Genomic DNA, 13,648 nt, shown 5'->3' on the forward strand with positions numbered 1-13,648 from the left:
TGGTCAATCCCTAGGAGTCCACACCGTTAAAACAACAGGGCAATACATTCTCATTAAGGCTTTCTTTCCTTGAAAGGCAGAAATTGAAGTTGGGATATTCGTGTTTTTATTCACAGGCAATTGGAACAAATGAGGAGATCTTGTGGAAGGAAGATAGGCTTCCAGTCTTAATCGGGTCCCGGTGAAAAACCCCGCTGCACCCGCCCACGCCTCCACTGGCTCCACGGGGAGTTTCAGTGATGGAGTCAGTCGCAGGGAGCGGCGGCCCTGCACCGCTGTGCTCAGCCTCTCTCCCCTCTGACAGGCCCATATTTCACCAGACTCATTCTCCAACCTCCACTGTCACTGTTTCCTGTGCTGTCAGGAGGACGACTCCCATCATCAGATGGGTGATTTCACAGGCTGGTGGCAGCAGCTCTGCCTCGCTGTAGTAGCTGACTAACATGGCCCCGCTCCAGACAGCTGGGTGACCCCTCTTTAGTAGCTGGCTGGATGCTCTCATTCCTCTCATCATGCACATGTAAAGATGATCTAGGGTTGGATTTATTGTATTGTTGCATGATGCATAAAGCTTTTGGGGGCTGCGGATTTGTTTGAGAGGGAGTTTGTATCAAGACACATTTCAAAGTCGACCACAGCATTGTTGTATTTCCAAAACTGGACAGCTCTAGAAAGTAAAATACAAGTTAGACATTGTGGGAAATACTCTTATTCCCTCTCTTAATGGAGTGATTTTGGAAGATTGATGCTATACTGAAGGAATGATGTTGTCATCTACCATTACCACTTTTCCACCTTTCAACAGTCTGACATACACAACTTTCATAAGACACAGCACATATTTGATGATCATAGTGAAATCCTTTGATGCTAGTTGTTGTTCTGTTACATATTGCAGTGTGATCAGAGGTCTCACAAAGGCAGAGGCCCTTGTTTTGCGTCACCAGCTTTGAGGGCCATAACAGAAACCATTTTAGAGGGATGCAAATGAAAGATTTTGCAACAGTTATCAAGATCATTATTATTTCTCCCATTTAGCTTTTGTCCTATTTCAAGCCAGCACGATCATTAACTGCCTGATTTGCAAAAACCTCAGGCTGCAGATGCACAGAGGCAGAGGTAAATGACTCTCTCCCAGACATCGACTGCTGTTTGTTCCTTTAGGTCATTTGAGAAACTCAATCCAAACATTTGTTTCAGATTCCTGTCATGTCCTCATCATTAGTCTTTGTCAACTTTGTCTCCCCCAGACCATAAAAGGTAAATGTATTGAATGGCAAAAAGGCCAATGAGTAAGTTGTATTTCCAACATGTCTTCTTGTCTTAACTCTGTTACATTCACTCACAGTAAGTCCTAGTGATTCCTGTTTAATAGGATACATGTAGGGTGGTTGGACCCCACCTCCAAGTGCACATCTGTGTGTCACACAAGCATAAATGCACGCCTGTGTGAGCGCATAACTCCACATCTGTACACCTTTGACCAGATGGTAAAGTGTGTGTGTGTGTGTGTGTGTGTGTGTGTGTGTGTGTGTGTGTGTGTGTGTGTGTGTGTGTGTGTGTGTGTGTGTGTGTGTGTGTGTGTGTGTGTGTCGTGTCGTGTGTGTGTGTGTGTGTGTCGTGTGTCGTGTGTGTCGTGTCGTGTGTGTGTGTGTGTCGTGTGTGTGTCGTGTGTCGTGTGTGTGTGTGAGTAGTGTGTGTGTGTGTGTGTGTGTGTGTGTGTGTGTGTGTGTGTGTGTGTGTGTGTGTGTGTTGTTGTGTGTGTGAGTGTGTGTGTGTGTGTGTGTGTGTGTGTGTGTGTGTGTGTGTGTGTGTGTGTGTGTGTGTGTGTGTGTGTGTGTGTGTGTGTGTGTGTGTGTGTGTGTGTGTGTGTGTGTGTGTGTGTGTCAGCATGAAAGGGCACTCTTTCTCCATCCCTCCTGAGAAATGTAACAAAAATACCCTCTGTGCTCTGTCAACCTCAGGTCACACTGTGCCGTTTATGTGAACCTCACCTCCTCCTTCCTCTCTGTTCTGTCCTCTTGGTCTGACTGATAATGAGATAGAGTTGTGAATCAGAGCATTCTTCTTGGTGCAAATATAACAGTAGGTGGAGTCAGTTTTAATTTACTTTCTTAATTCCCACAAGTAGTTAGTTGCCTTTTGCCCTCTGGTTGTGCCATTGACATTTTCTTATGTGACCAAAACACAATGTCCTTAATTATGCTCATTTTCAGGTTTGTGTATTTTGTTTCTCTATAGTGACATGTCTCCATGCTTTAATGTTCAAAAAGGTCTTTATTTATCTCACACTGCCTGTGCTGCAGCCCCTCTTTTCACCCCCTGTCCGAAAACCAGAGCCCAGTTTGCTCTGATTGGTTAGCTGGCCGGCTCTGTTCTGATTGCTCAACTGCTTAGAGATGTCCCGCCCCTTAACCTATCACCTACAATGTGTTGGAGCGCTACCCAATTGAATCGCAAGTGTTACATAGTTATGTCACCATGTTATTGATGTTAACAAAGGAGTCCAATGGAGGTGTTTCAGGCAGGGGGGCGGGGTGTGGAAGAAAACTCCCCCTGGCATGAATTTGGGTATTTTAGCCTTTGATGACCATTTACATGCAAAACAAGCATACTACAGGAAAGGGAAAACCTCAAAAAGCATAATAGGGTCCATTTAAATGAAATAGAATAAGTGCCTGTTCATTAGCCAATGGGAGCATTTGTCCGTTCGTCAGAAAGGGAAACACGTGTCAGATTATCGTTTAGTTTTTTTGGCCATTTAATTTACTGTAGGTAGCGATTTGAAAATGTGAAAAAGCACCGTAGGCTAAATACTGAGAACCAAACAGCAGACAGACAAAGTTAGCTAGTTGTCAATAGTGGAGAATTAAGAAGTTTGAGAACCATAATTTCCCCTCAGGAGTTAGTTTGTACAAAAAAAGAGCCAAATGGACGGTCTGTTGGTTTGTTTGTGGTAAATATTGATTATTCCTCAGGTGTTCATCAACACAAAACCAGATGAATGCTAATGTCCTTCCGTATCTACTGCATGTATAAATAAGCAGTTATTTGTTTAGTTCGGCAACTTAAAGGGTGATAACATGTGGCGTTGTGTTTACAGCTGGTTTAAATGAATATGTTTGTGCTTATGTAAATGTGTGTTTGTCTAAAACGATCAGACGTAGAAACACCAACGCAGGAAACCCAATAAATGTTGTAAAACACGAGCCCTTGGTACACAAGTCAGAGTGGGTTGAGGCCTTTTGGAGGTTTTATTTGACCCCCCCCTCTCCTCACAGGAAACAATCTTGGTTTGTACGGGAAGATTAAATCCGGCTAGATATGCATTTTCTTCTTCCAGCCAGAATGAGATTATAAAATAGATGCAGTTGGATGTTTTTCCATCCATGTTTGACAAGTGAACAGAATTGAATTTCAAAAGGAAAAGCATCTGTGCGTTCTTGATTTGTTATGAATCAATGACTTTATTCTGTAGCTGACAGCCTGTCCTGTTTACCTGAAGGCGGAAAGTCTTTACTGTCACCACTTGTCACAAGAGATTTCCATGTGTGTGGCAATTACAGTGTTTGTTGGTGGCTGCTGCTGGGTCCTCTGGGTATCTGTATCGCTGTATAATTCCATCCTCCTCTCTTCAAAGTAACTCTATCACTCAGGAAGCAGCAGACAGTAGAGCAGAGGACATCCACAGATAAATCCTTTTAAGGTGTATTTCAAATCTATTATATAATGGTCATCTGCTCACAGGATGTCAAGGTAGAAATTGGGTTTGCCCTGGTGTCAGTGTTACAAAACACTTTTTCCATCAGTCATGTATCACTCACCCTATCTCAGGTCTCTTATGCACAAGTACAGATTTCATTAGGGCACAAAAACAAAGGTCATATACTGTAGTGCCCCCGGTGGCCACTAAGGGAGACTATTAGAAGATCATAGAGAACCAATACCACCACCTGAAGGCAAAGAATGAGCCTCCTTTTTTTTTATCATCTCCCGTTTTAACAGTGTTTAAATGGGCTGCAGATTCATTTGCATTGTGTGTAATGTATTGGAAACTATTTAAAAACACATTTTAATGATGGAGTGCAATGTCTTGATTAAATGGGGCAAACAAAATGAAACAACAAACAAAGAGGCTCTATGCAAAGCAACTGCAGCAGACAATAATACTAATACAGTGAACCATTTTCAGGGTGTGGACGTTAAGCCTAGCAGCTTGTCTCTAGATTTTAGGTAAGGTGTTCAAAACAATAAGATCCTCAAACTCGGCAAGAATGAAGAACACCATCTATCTATAAATTTAGAGCAGAATAGATGATAAAAAAAACTCAAAATGTGGAGGGATTATAGCTCTTCGCTGGCCTGGGAGCGCCTTGGGATCCCCCAGTCAGAGCTGGTTGATGTGGCCAGGGAAAGGAACGTTTGGGGCTCTCTGCTGGAACTGCTACCCCGCGACCCGACCACGGATAAGCGGGAGAAGATGGGTGGAAGGATTTTGGCGAAATGATTGAACAACACATTTTGGGATATCCATTAACTTAACCTGATGTTAGCTTGTCAAATCACCCTCCCCTAAACAGAAGATAAAAGCAATTGTTACTTCATGTTGTTATCTTTTAAAAGACATCACCTTACTATGGTATCATAAATTAAATGTGACTGGTGTTAGGAGTGAGTGTGCGATTATCTGCCATTCATTTTAGACTGTCCTTGAGGTGCCATTGAGCAAGTGTTTCACCCCCTTTTCAAAAAGACAGCCACTTTTAAAAAAACAAAAAACATACGCATAGCTGTGTCAATTTGAAGCAGAATACTACTAAAACAGAGCACACATTAACACAGTTCATGATGTCTGTTGGTATGAGTAGGTGTTATTTCCTTGATTTAAAAAAACAAATGTAGTGTGAGGTCAGAGGAGAGAGTGAGAAAAAGGAGACGGCGTTAAAGAAAATAGGAAATAGAAGGGACCGTTATAAATGCAGACTACGATCCGTGAAGGATGAATGAAGGTAATCTGTACATGTTTTTATTTCATACCAAAACCATCAGCGCCTCTCAGTGGTCAAACAGCCAAAATGCAGGAAAGAAATAACAGTTTTAAAAAGTACATTCAGTTCAAGCTTGAGCTGAAACAGCCCATTGGTCAGATAGTTCACTGGTTTTCTGCTGAATTTGCATAGAACCATTAACACTGATGTTGTTTTGCTGTGATACATAACTGATGTTTTCAGTGTCCACCAATGTCCAACAGGAAGTACATCAGAGAGTCAACTCAAAGGTAAAAGGACATGTTCTGTTTATATTTAAATCAAGGGGAAGTCTTGCAACAATACTGTCTGACTTTGATACAGATACAGTTATTTTTAACACAACAAACAGTGCAAACATTCATTCTATAGAAATATGATGAAACAATGCTGAGGTCACATAAATTAGCATTCTGTCAATCAGCAATGCTACATTGGATCTTTGGTAAGCCCTTGAATTAAAAAACAAGTCACTTGAAAACATATAATCTTTATCTCTCACATAGTGCACTATAACTAAATAAATACTAAATAAAGATCTTATTGTAAATCAAAAAATATCATTTTGCTTTCTTTTGTCAAAATGGCTAAAACAACACGTCAACACAAAGAGAACATCAGCACACAGCTCTCATGGAGCCTCTAAAGTAACAAACATTCAAAACTACTTTCATTTGAACCTCACAACAGAAAAAAACCAATCAGTGTGCCCTTAAACACGGGAAGGTACAAAACAGCTTCACTCAGAGAGATTTGTTTTGCAAAATGATGAAATTGCTTGAAATCATCCGTGATGTATTCTTTTTGTAAAACTGGATGTCAAAATATGCAATTGTTTTCCACTTAATAACCAAAACTATCGTGGGGAATGACAACATCTTCCTAACCCTGAGTTTTAAATGTTGGCATAACTGTCACGTATTTTCTTCACACCTCTACACCTGGTTGGTGTTGTACTGTGGGCTCGGGTGCTGCTCCTGCATGCCTCCGGTAGCGGCCCCCACCACCGCCTGCTGCGCCGCTGCCTGGACGTGGGGGTTCTTCCAGGCCCCCGTGGTCCACTCCTCCTGAGCTTTGGACATGCTGCCCCCACTGCCACGGTAGAAGTTATGGATCTGAATGCGGGTTAGGGTTTCACAAGTTAATATCAACGAAGGAGGTTAGTGTTTTTAGTTATTTTAAATGTCCCCTATATGATACTGTTTCTTATCAATATATTATAGGTCTCAGATATATCAAAACATGTCTCTGAAGTGTTTGGCTCCAAACTCCAAACAGATCATTGCAGCATTACCCATAATCCCCTCTGTTTCAGCCCTGTTTCCAAAGTGCTGATTCTCTGTCTGTTACTTTAGATGAAAATAAGGAGCCCCTCCCCACGCCCCTCTGAGAGATATTTGGTTAAAAATAACACAATGGTGCTCAAGGAGGAGAGGGGGGGTTACCTTGGTTGGTGATTGGCTAATGGTTACACAAGACAAAAAATCATTATGACAACATCATTTTCAAATATTTTCTAACAATATTGGTAACTTCTGGCCAATACATTTATATATAATGACTTGGCAGAAAAGGACAGCAAATGTACTCTTATAAATTGCCGGTCTACATTTCGCTTTGCAGGAATGCACAATTTGAATCCTTACCCTGGTGAGGGCAATGAAGGACAGTGAGGCGACTGCAGTGAACATGATGGTGGGGACCAACATGACCAGAGCAATCAGAATATTATAGGAGAAGAAGGAGATGGTAGCCAACCAACCGCTGAAAACGAGAGAGATGACCATTAACAGAATTTCATTAAAAAGACACATTTTCTTTATGAATACAACAAGGCATGATTATATGTTATTGGTTTGTCTGGTGTCTCTCATCATGACACCACCGCTGAACATCTGGATGTTAAATGCCACTAATTCGTGTGGACTTTAACTACTGCCCTATCAAGTTTTAAAGTGTTATAGCTCATACGAGAGAATACCTAGCTGCACATGGTGACATTTATAAACTTTATGGAGGCTGTCATAATATTAATTTCTGATCATCATGAGTGAGGTGACATTTTGATGATCCCTTTAACGGCCTCTCAAAATCTGATAACAGGAATCTCGTTAAAGTTATATGAGGGCCATCTCTGATGTTCCATCAGTGTCATCTTAATGGAAGCGGCGAACAAAGTCTTTAAAAGAAAGACGAGACTAACTGCTTAAGCTCAGAATGTGTCCTTCAAAAGTAGATTTTCTAATGATATTAAAACAACCTCTCATTCCTTTTGTTCATTAATGCATAACAGTGAATGAATCACAGCTCTGGTACTTGAGTTGCAGCAGTTGTTTTATTAATTGTAATGACTTATTTGAGAATATATTTGATTTTACTTGCTACATGTTAATTCAAAAAAGCGAGACTCAACATAAAAAAAAATAATTTGAAAGAAAGATTGACAATGGTAGTCATGTAATCCTCCTATTGTCTTCGTCTCCCCCCCCCACCTCCCTTACTTTGGTGGTAGCGGTCAAATTTGACCGGTCCTGTTTTAACTGCTATTACATTAACACAACCATTAATCATCACCAAATGTCATTTAACACCCTTTCAAACTGTAAATATTGTATCAGACTACTGGTATACATGAACAACTGCAGTAAATATACAAAGAACAGACACTGAACATGTATTGCGTGTGCCAGGTGTGATCCATGTGGGGGGATGGGCACATAAGAGTGTGTGTGTGTGTGTGTGTGTGTGTGTGTGTTTNNNGAACACCATGGGTGTTACAACGTTGACTAAATCATCCAAAATTCAATGAAAGTGGTGATCAGCAATTGTATATGTTCAAATGTCTACTGTGAAGGATATCATAAAGCCTTAATGCAATCGAATGTAAAACAAAAAAGTTAAGATTGATGAAAGTAGTAAATCGGTCAGATTTGACCCGAAGACAACAGGAGGGTTAAACAAAATACATTCTTACAAATATTCTTATAATGTCTCTTACCATACTCCCCATCCAGGGATGCCGATACTTTGGATGATGCTGATGGCCACTTGGGCCATGAAAACAAAAAAGAACTGCATGTAGTTGAAGGAGCTGTCAGTCCTAAGAAAGAAACCCAGAATGATCAAGAAATAGTATACCAAAATGTATCACTGCTACATCTTATCTTGTGTGATAGTTTGATGACATCCAAGCCCACAGTGTGATAAATGCCACTCAGCACCACAAAGGCCTCCTCCTCCATTATGGAGCCACAGGTTATCTTTTGTATGCGCTGATCGTGTTAAGGTGTTTTCACAGGAAGTCATGATTTATCTATTCTACTCTATAATCATGGTATTCTCCCACATCTGCATTTCTTTAGTGATGACACAGCCATGGAAAGACTTTAGCTGGACTGTGGTCTTCTTGCCCTGCCTTGGCATTCTCACAGTCTGGTTTAATCTTCACCAAAGTGCAAGGTAAGACCCACATTTTGTATCAGGACTTCCTTAACGTCACTAGACAGAGCATTGTCTGTCCCTGGCTCAGAAGGTACAGTTGTGTCACGCTGCCCTTCAGTGCACGGAGAGAGAAGATGTTCCGGGTGCACTTCTGTCTTTAGAGAATGATGGGATCATTTATTTCTGCTACCACTCAACACTTTCAGAGAATTATCTTAAAGCTTCCATCCATAATGGACCATTGCACAAGATGATCATACATTATGCAGCCACAATGACTTTGCAAAAATTCAGAGAAACATTTGTTTTATTAGGAAAAATCATTTTCTTACATGGCAAAGATGGAAATATCGGTATTAGTGCTTTGATCTAGCATATTTAATGTTTGAAGCAACCGAAAAAGTGAAGTAGGAGGAAAACCCAAACGCCATATTAAAGGGCTACAGCAATATTCATAGAAATGCTAAGCAGGACAAATCTACCATCTACAAAATGTCACTTGGTCTATATTATTTTGTCAATGATAAATGAAAACACACAAAAGCCGAATTGTATTTTATGCCTAAATACCTTCTATTGCAATTCAACGCAATAGTCCAACATTACTCTGGTTTGTATTTATTAAGTACTGTGTGTTGCTTTGTTCTTCAAACAACTGTGCCCCTAAATAACAGCTACACGAAACACACCTGTATAACGACATACAGCTGGGGCATGGACTAAACTATACTTCTTAATATCAGTACTTCCTTTTTGACTTACTTGAAGGCCTTGTAGATGGGCCTGAACCAGCAGACATAGGAGCAGGGGGTGAACATGATGAGCCAGATGATAGCCATCCCAAAGTTGGTCACGCCACCTCCACCAAACATCCATGCGAAGCAGCCAAGGAGATTCACCGCAAGAGTAAGACTGTTCACTGTGAGACCAAACAGAATGTGTATTAGGTGCAACACAAACACATCTATTGAGTTCACAGACATGCAGGAAAAAGAGTTTGATGTGAGGGTATGAAGGCAGCCTGCATTAACTGTGAAATATGTAATTGCGAGGCTTGCCACAAAATGGCTCGTGTTCCCTGAATAGCCTTTTTGCAGGCGTCTTTTTTCTATTAATTCTCAGTAATGTTATGAGACTACAGTACTCCAGTGCTTAAGTTGCACTTAAATCTAATTGGAGCTATGTGCTTTGGTCCCATCTTTCTTATCTAAACTAGCAAATAAGGCCAATCGGCTTCAAATGTTGGTCTATGGAGAAAAGAGGGTGCTTAACAAGAGAGTGATGAGGCCAAACACAGCTGCAACGTGACAGCTATTTAGGAGCTCAGTTCAGTTTCTCAAATTTATAACACAAAACATATGGTTGGCTTCAAATCATTTAGACACAAGAAAGAAAATGCTCAGAATGAAGAAAGGAAACAACACTCAAATATGACAAGCAATGTACATGCCATGCTTACAGAGAATGTGCCACAGATAGAAAGAGAGTAAAAGCAAATCCAAAAGCAGATTGGGAGAGTTTGAATACCTGCTTATATTTATCGTTTACCAAAAAGGGGTCACCTGTAGAATGAACAGAGTAAAGTCTAAATGAGATGGATCATACAGATATATTGAAACACACTTGTCTCTGTTTGCCTAGAATCATTTGCAACCTTCATGGACAGCCAAGGTTTATTTTGTTTTCATTATCTTCATGTTACTCTACTTTATATTGCCTTTCCACCAGCGACATTGCACCGGTGTAAAAGTTGCAGCAGCTTTAAATTATTTTACTCTCGCTGCACTCTGCCTTCATGGACCAACAGGGAGCTTCCCGACCAGAGCAATATCACAAACATCATTGTACGGCTTGTTTATGGCGTAATAAACTTTGATGAAAGTGCTTCTGGCAAAAATTGTTTAACACAATTTCAATGTTAACTGCTCTGCTCAAACCAAGGCCATCTGGTCAGCGCCATGACTCATTAGCAAATAAACCAGTCAGGATAACAGAGCCTTCGGCAATAAAAAAAAAGATATTTGGACCAAAGGGACCCTTGTAAACCATTGCCCTTCTGTTATAAAGTTCTTATCATGAGTTAACCACAGAGGGAAGGACAGTTTATTGCACCTAGTGGATACAACTGGCTTTTTATAGTGGAGAGTCAGGTAGCCTCTGAAGAAAAAAGTTGTTTTAATGCATTATAGTTCAAATATAAGCTTCTGTTGCCTGGGTAATGTATCAGTAAATCCCACACCAGTATTTAAACACTACGACATCGCTTTAAGCCACTCACACATCCACAGGTGGTACATTTTCTTGCACAGGCTGCGGTGCTGCTCGGGGATCTCATCGAAGTCCTGGTAGAAGCATGGCTTGAGTGGAATAAACCCCGGCAGTGGGGGGAAGTTGGGCTCTGTCACAAATAATTGCACAATGGTTAGACATAAAGTATTCGCTCAATTGTTTCCCAGTAGATCAATGTGTATAATAACTGACCTGCCATGTAGATAACGGGTGGAGTTGTTTAGAGTCACTCTTTCTTCAGTCCTGTCAAAGCCTGTTAAATAGAGAGAAACTGGAGATTAGGATTGAGTTATTTCTGTTTATATCTGCAGACCTTGTATGCCCCGTAGAAAAATTATTTCCTATGTATGTCATAGGTGTTGGACCATTTAACTTTTACTAGAAATACATACACCCATGTTATATGGAAAAAGACAGAGGGTGCTGTTAGCTAAACGTCGCCATACAGACCGGGGAATTTAATGTGTGAGCCCTCCAGAAACGTCTCCTTAGTGGTGAAACGATTTTAACAACAGAATTCTTCCGGTTTCACTTAAACACACACACACACGCACACCACGGGACACACACGCGTGTTGCTATCACGCGTAAACGACACTCCTCTGGTTGAAATGAGGCGACAGTGTTCGCTGTATATGTGCGTTTCTAAATTTTGACTGAGAGCTGGCCATTATAGGAAGGAATTACGGATTCCACGGGAAACGTAATCTGCTTACCTCCTCGAGAGAGCAGAGTTTCTCTCCTCAAAGTGCGCAGTCTCCGATAAAAGCTTCAGCTGCGTGGTGAACAAAGCTCTACTGCCAGTCGGACGATATCTGTAAGCAAACTATAACAATAAAATAATACTTTCTTCTGCACAGTATGAACGGAGCAATAAACATTCTGTGTGCTGACTCTCTACCAATCACCGTGCGTGAATCGGCTGTCACTTTGATTCAGACCAATAGGCGGATTACTCTAATCCTGGATGTTGTTTGTTTACCCAATCACTGTTTCGCTCTCTGTCCATGGTGCTGAACCCGTCCCACGGTTGGTAGTAAACAATGTGGAGATAAAGTACAAACTACCATCCCCATTGCACCTCGGTGAAGTTAGTTTAAGGTTGGATATTCCTCATTCATTTGTTTACTCAGTTTCACATCGAACCGTAACCTAACGTCGCTCTTAACGACCGGGTCTCACTTTGGGACCGTCAAAAAAAATGACCATTTCATTGACACTAAACCAATACTATTATAAATACATCTTTGCTAATGTGCTCAATCGTAGAAAGATATTCCAATAAAAAAATAGCAGTTATTGGGTTTTAAAACACTTATGCTTCCATAGCTTGTGACTCTCCAAATCAATGCAACATTGTTTTTATTACACTGGAAGACCAAGTAGGACAAAACAAGTTTCCTATTAATCCACTGTAGTCATACAACATTATGCATTGATTTGGAGATATTAGGTCATATAATATGGAAGACATTTACGTTTTTAGTTTTACAATGCTGCGTTAGTTTTTAGTCATTAAGTCACATGGCATTAAGGTTGTTTAAAATACATTTTCATTCAAGAAACTGATAAATGCAATACAAATATTCGTACAAAATAAATACTTTGCATTTAAAGTTAATCTGGAGTTTGGTGTCAAACATCACATCAAATATCATCTGATCAATTTAATCAATGAATAGACTAGATGTAAAACATTTCAAAGTTATACCACCCCCAACATGGTACAGGGACGTCATCATTTTAAATACCCAAGCCACCGACCCTAACCTGAATATATTACTTGAGTTTGTGCTGACCGAAATACTACATTTTTGGTCTATCAAGTAAGTAAGCAATACATTGTTTTGATTACTATGAACTAGTTGTGCTGTGCCGGTAAAACTAAACTGACCTGTTGCATGAATATAATATTATAAATAAGGATAATTATTAGTATTATTATGAGTAGTAAAAGTAGTAGTAGAAGTAGTATTATATATTTATTATGGAAAATAAAAATAATTAGTGTTTATGTTCTCCGACCGTGTTGGGAAAATTGTAGCAAGATGATTAGTCATTGATTTTTACTTACCACACACAAGTGAGCAGGGGAGGCATTCAGGCGTTGACTAATACTGGAGATTACTCCTTGAATGATGGAATTACTCATAAATGAAGGAATGCATTTTTAAAACGTGTGTGATTTCTGTCAGTATGTACCTGTTGCAGGTTTGCAAAGCCCGATTTGATCCTGCCAATCACATTAAGTTTTTATAAAAAAGTATTGCTCTTTATTAAATGTACGGCGTTTAATTATAGGCTCAATGTTTGTATACAGATCATCTAATCAGGGCTGTCACTTCAATTCACATACACCTGATTCAGCAGTAGGTGCAAAGTATGATCCTTATCATAATGTGATCAGAGTCTGCAGGAAGTGAAGAGTTAGTTTAATGTCTTTCTTAAATCAATCGTTATCACGCGTCAAATCAAGGCCCCTGGATATGACAAGCTAGTGTAGCTGGCCCTTACCTCAAACTGTCACTTCAGCCAGCCTCTCATCTTCTCTCTCCTCTCTCCATTAATATTTATTAGGCAGAGTTTCAGTCTAGACAGGCTAACAACTTATTCTTGACAGCTTATTCAATGCAGGCCACCATGGCATATTCAGAAATCTACAGATGAGTTGGCTATAAGTGGTCTCTCTTTCTTGCATCATTGTTTGTCTTCCTGCACTCGTTCTCTCATTCTGCCTCTCATCTCTACACTGAAGAAAGCTGCCATTATCAGGACCATTGAGACGAGCTCCTTTCCTCAACGCCTTGCAATTTCCAGCTGAATTTCAGATCTACTTTTTGAGCTAATTAGGACAAGGGCTGCTTCTTTCAGAGAGTAATGGTCCTACTCTG

At 40.3% G+C, this 13,648-nt stretch overlaps 1 protein-coding gene across 1 annotated transcript; it reads right to left on the minus strand.

The window, feature by feature from the left end:
• Window positions 1-5,018: 5,018 nt before the first annotated feature.
• Window positions 5,019-11,632, minus strand: LOC104956462 (secretory carrier-associated membrane protein 5-like). Its single transcript, XM_010783942.1, has 7 exons — window positions 11,474-11,632; window positions 10,950-11,010; window positions 10,747-10,866; window positions 9,231-9,387; window positions 8,026-8,127; window positions 6,674-6,791; window positions 5,019-6,142 (listed from the first exon to the last, which is right to left on the minus strand). Exons 2-7 carry the CDS (start codon window positions 10,954-10,956, stop codon window positions 5,963-5,965), a joined length of 684 nt encoding a protein of 227 aa, XP_010782244.1. The 5' UTR covers window positions 10,957-11,010; window positions 11,474-11,632; the 3' UTR covers window positions 5,019-5,962.
• Between the last annotated feature and the right edge of the window lie 2,016 nt (window positions 11,633-13,648).

The sequence above is a fragment of the Notothenia coriiceps genome, unplaced genomic scaffold, assembly GCF_000735185.1.
Source record: "Notothenia coriiceps isolate Sejong01 unplaced genomic scaffold, NC01 NC01_scaffold00026094, whole genome shotgun sequence".
Lineage (NCBI taxonomy): Eukaryota > Metazoa > Chordata > Actinopteri > Perciformes > Nototheniidae > Notothenia > Notothenia coriiceps.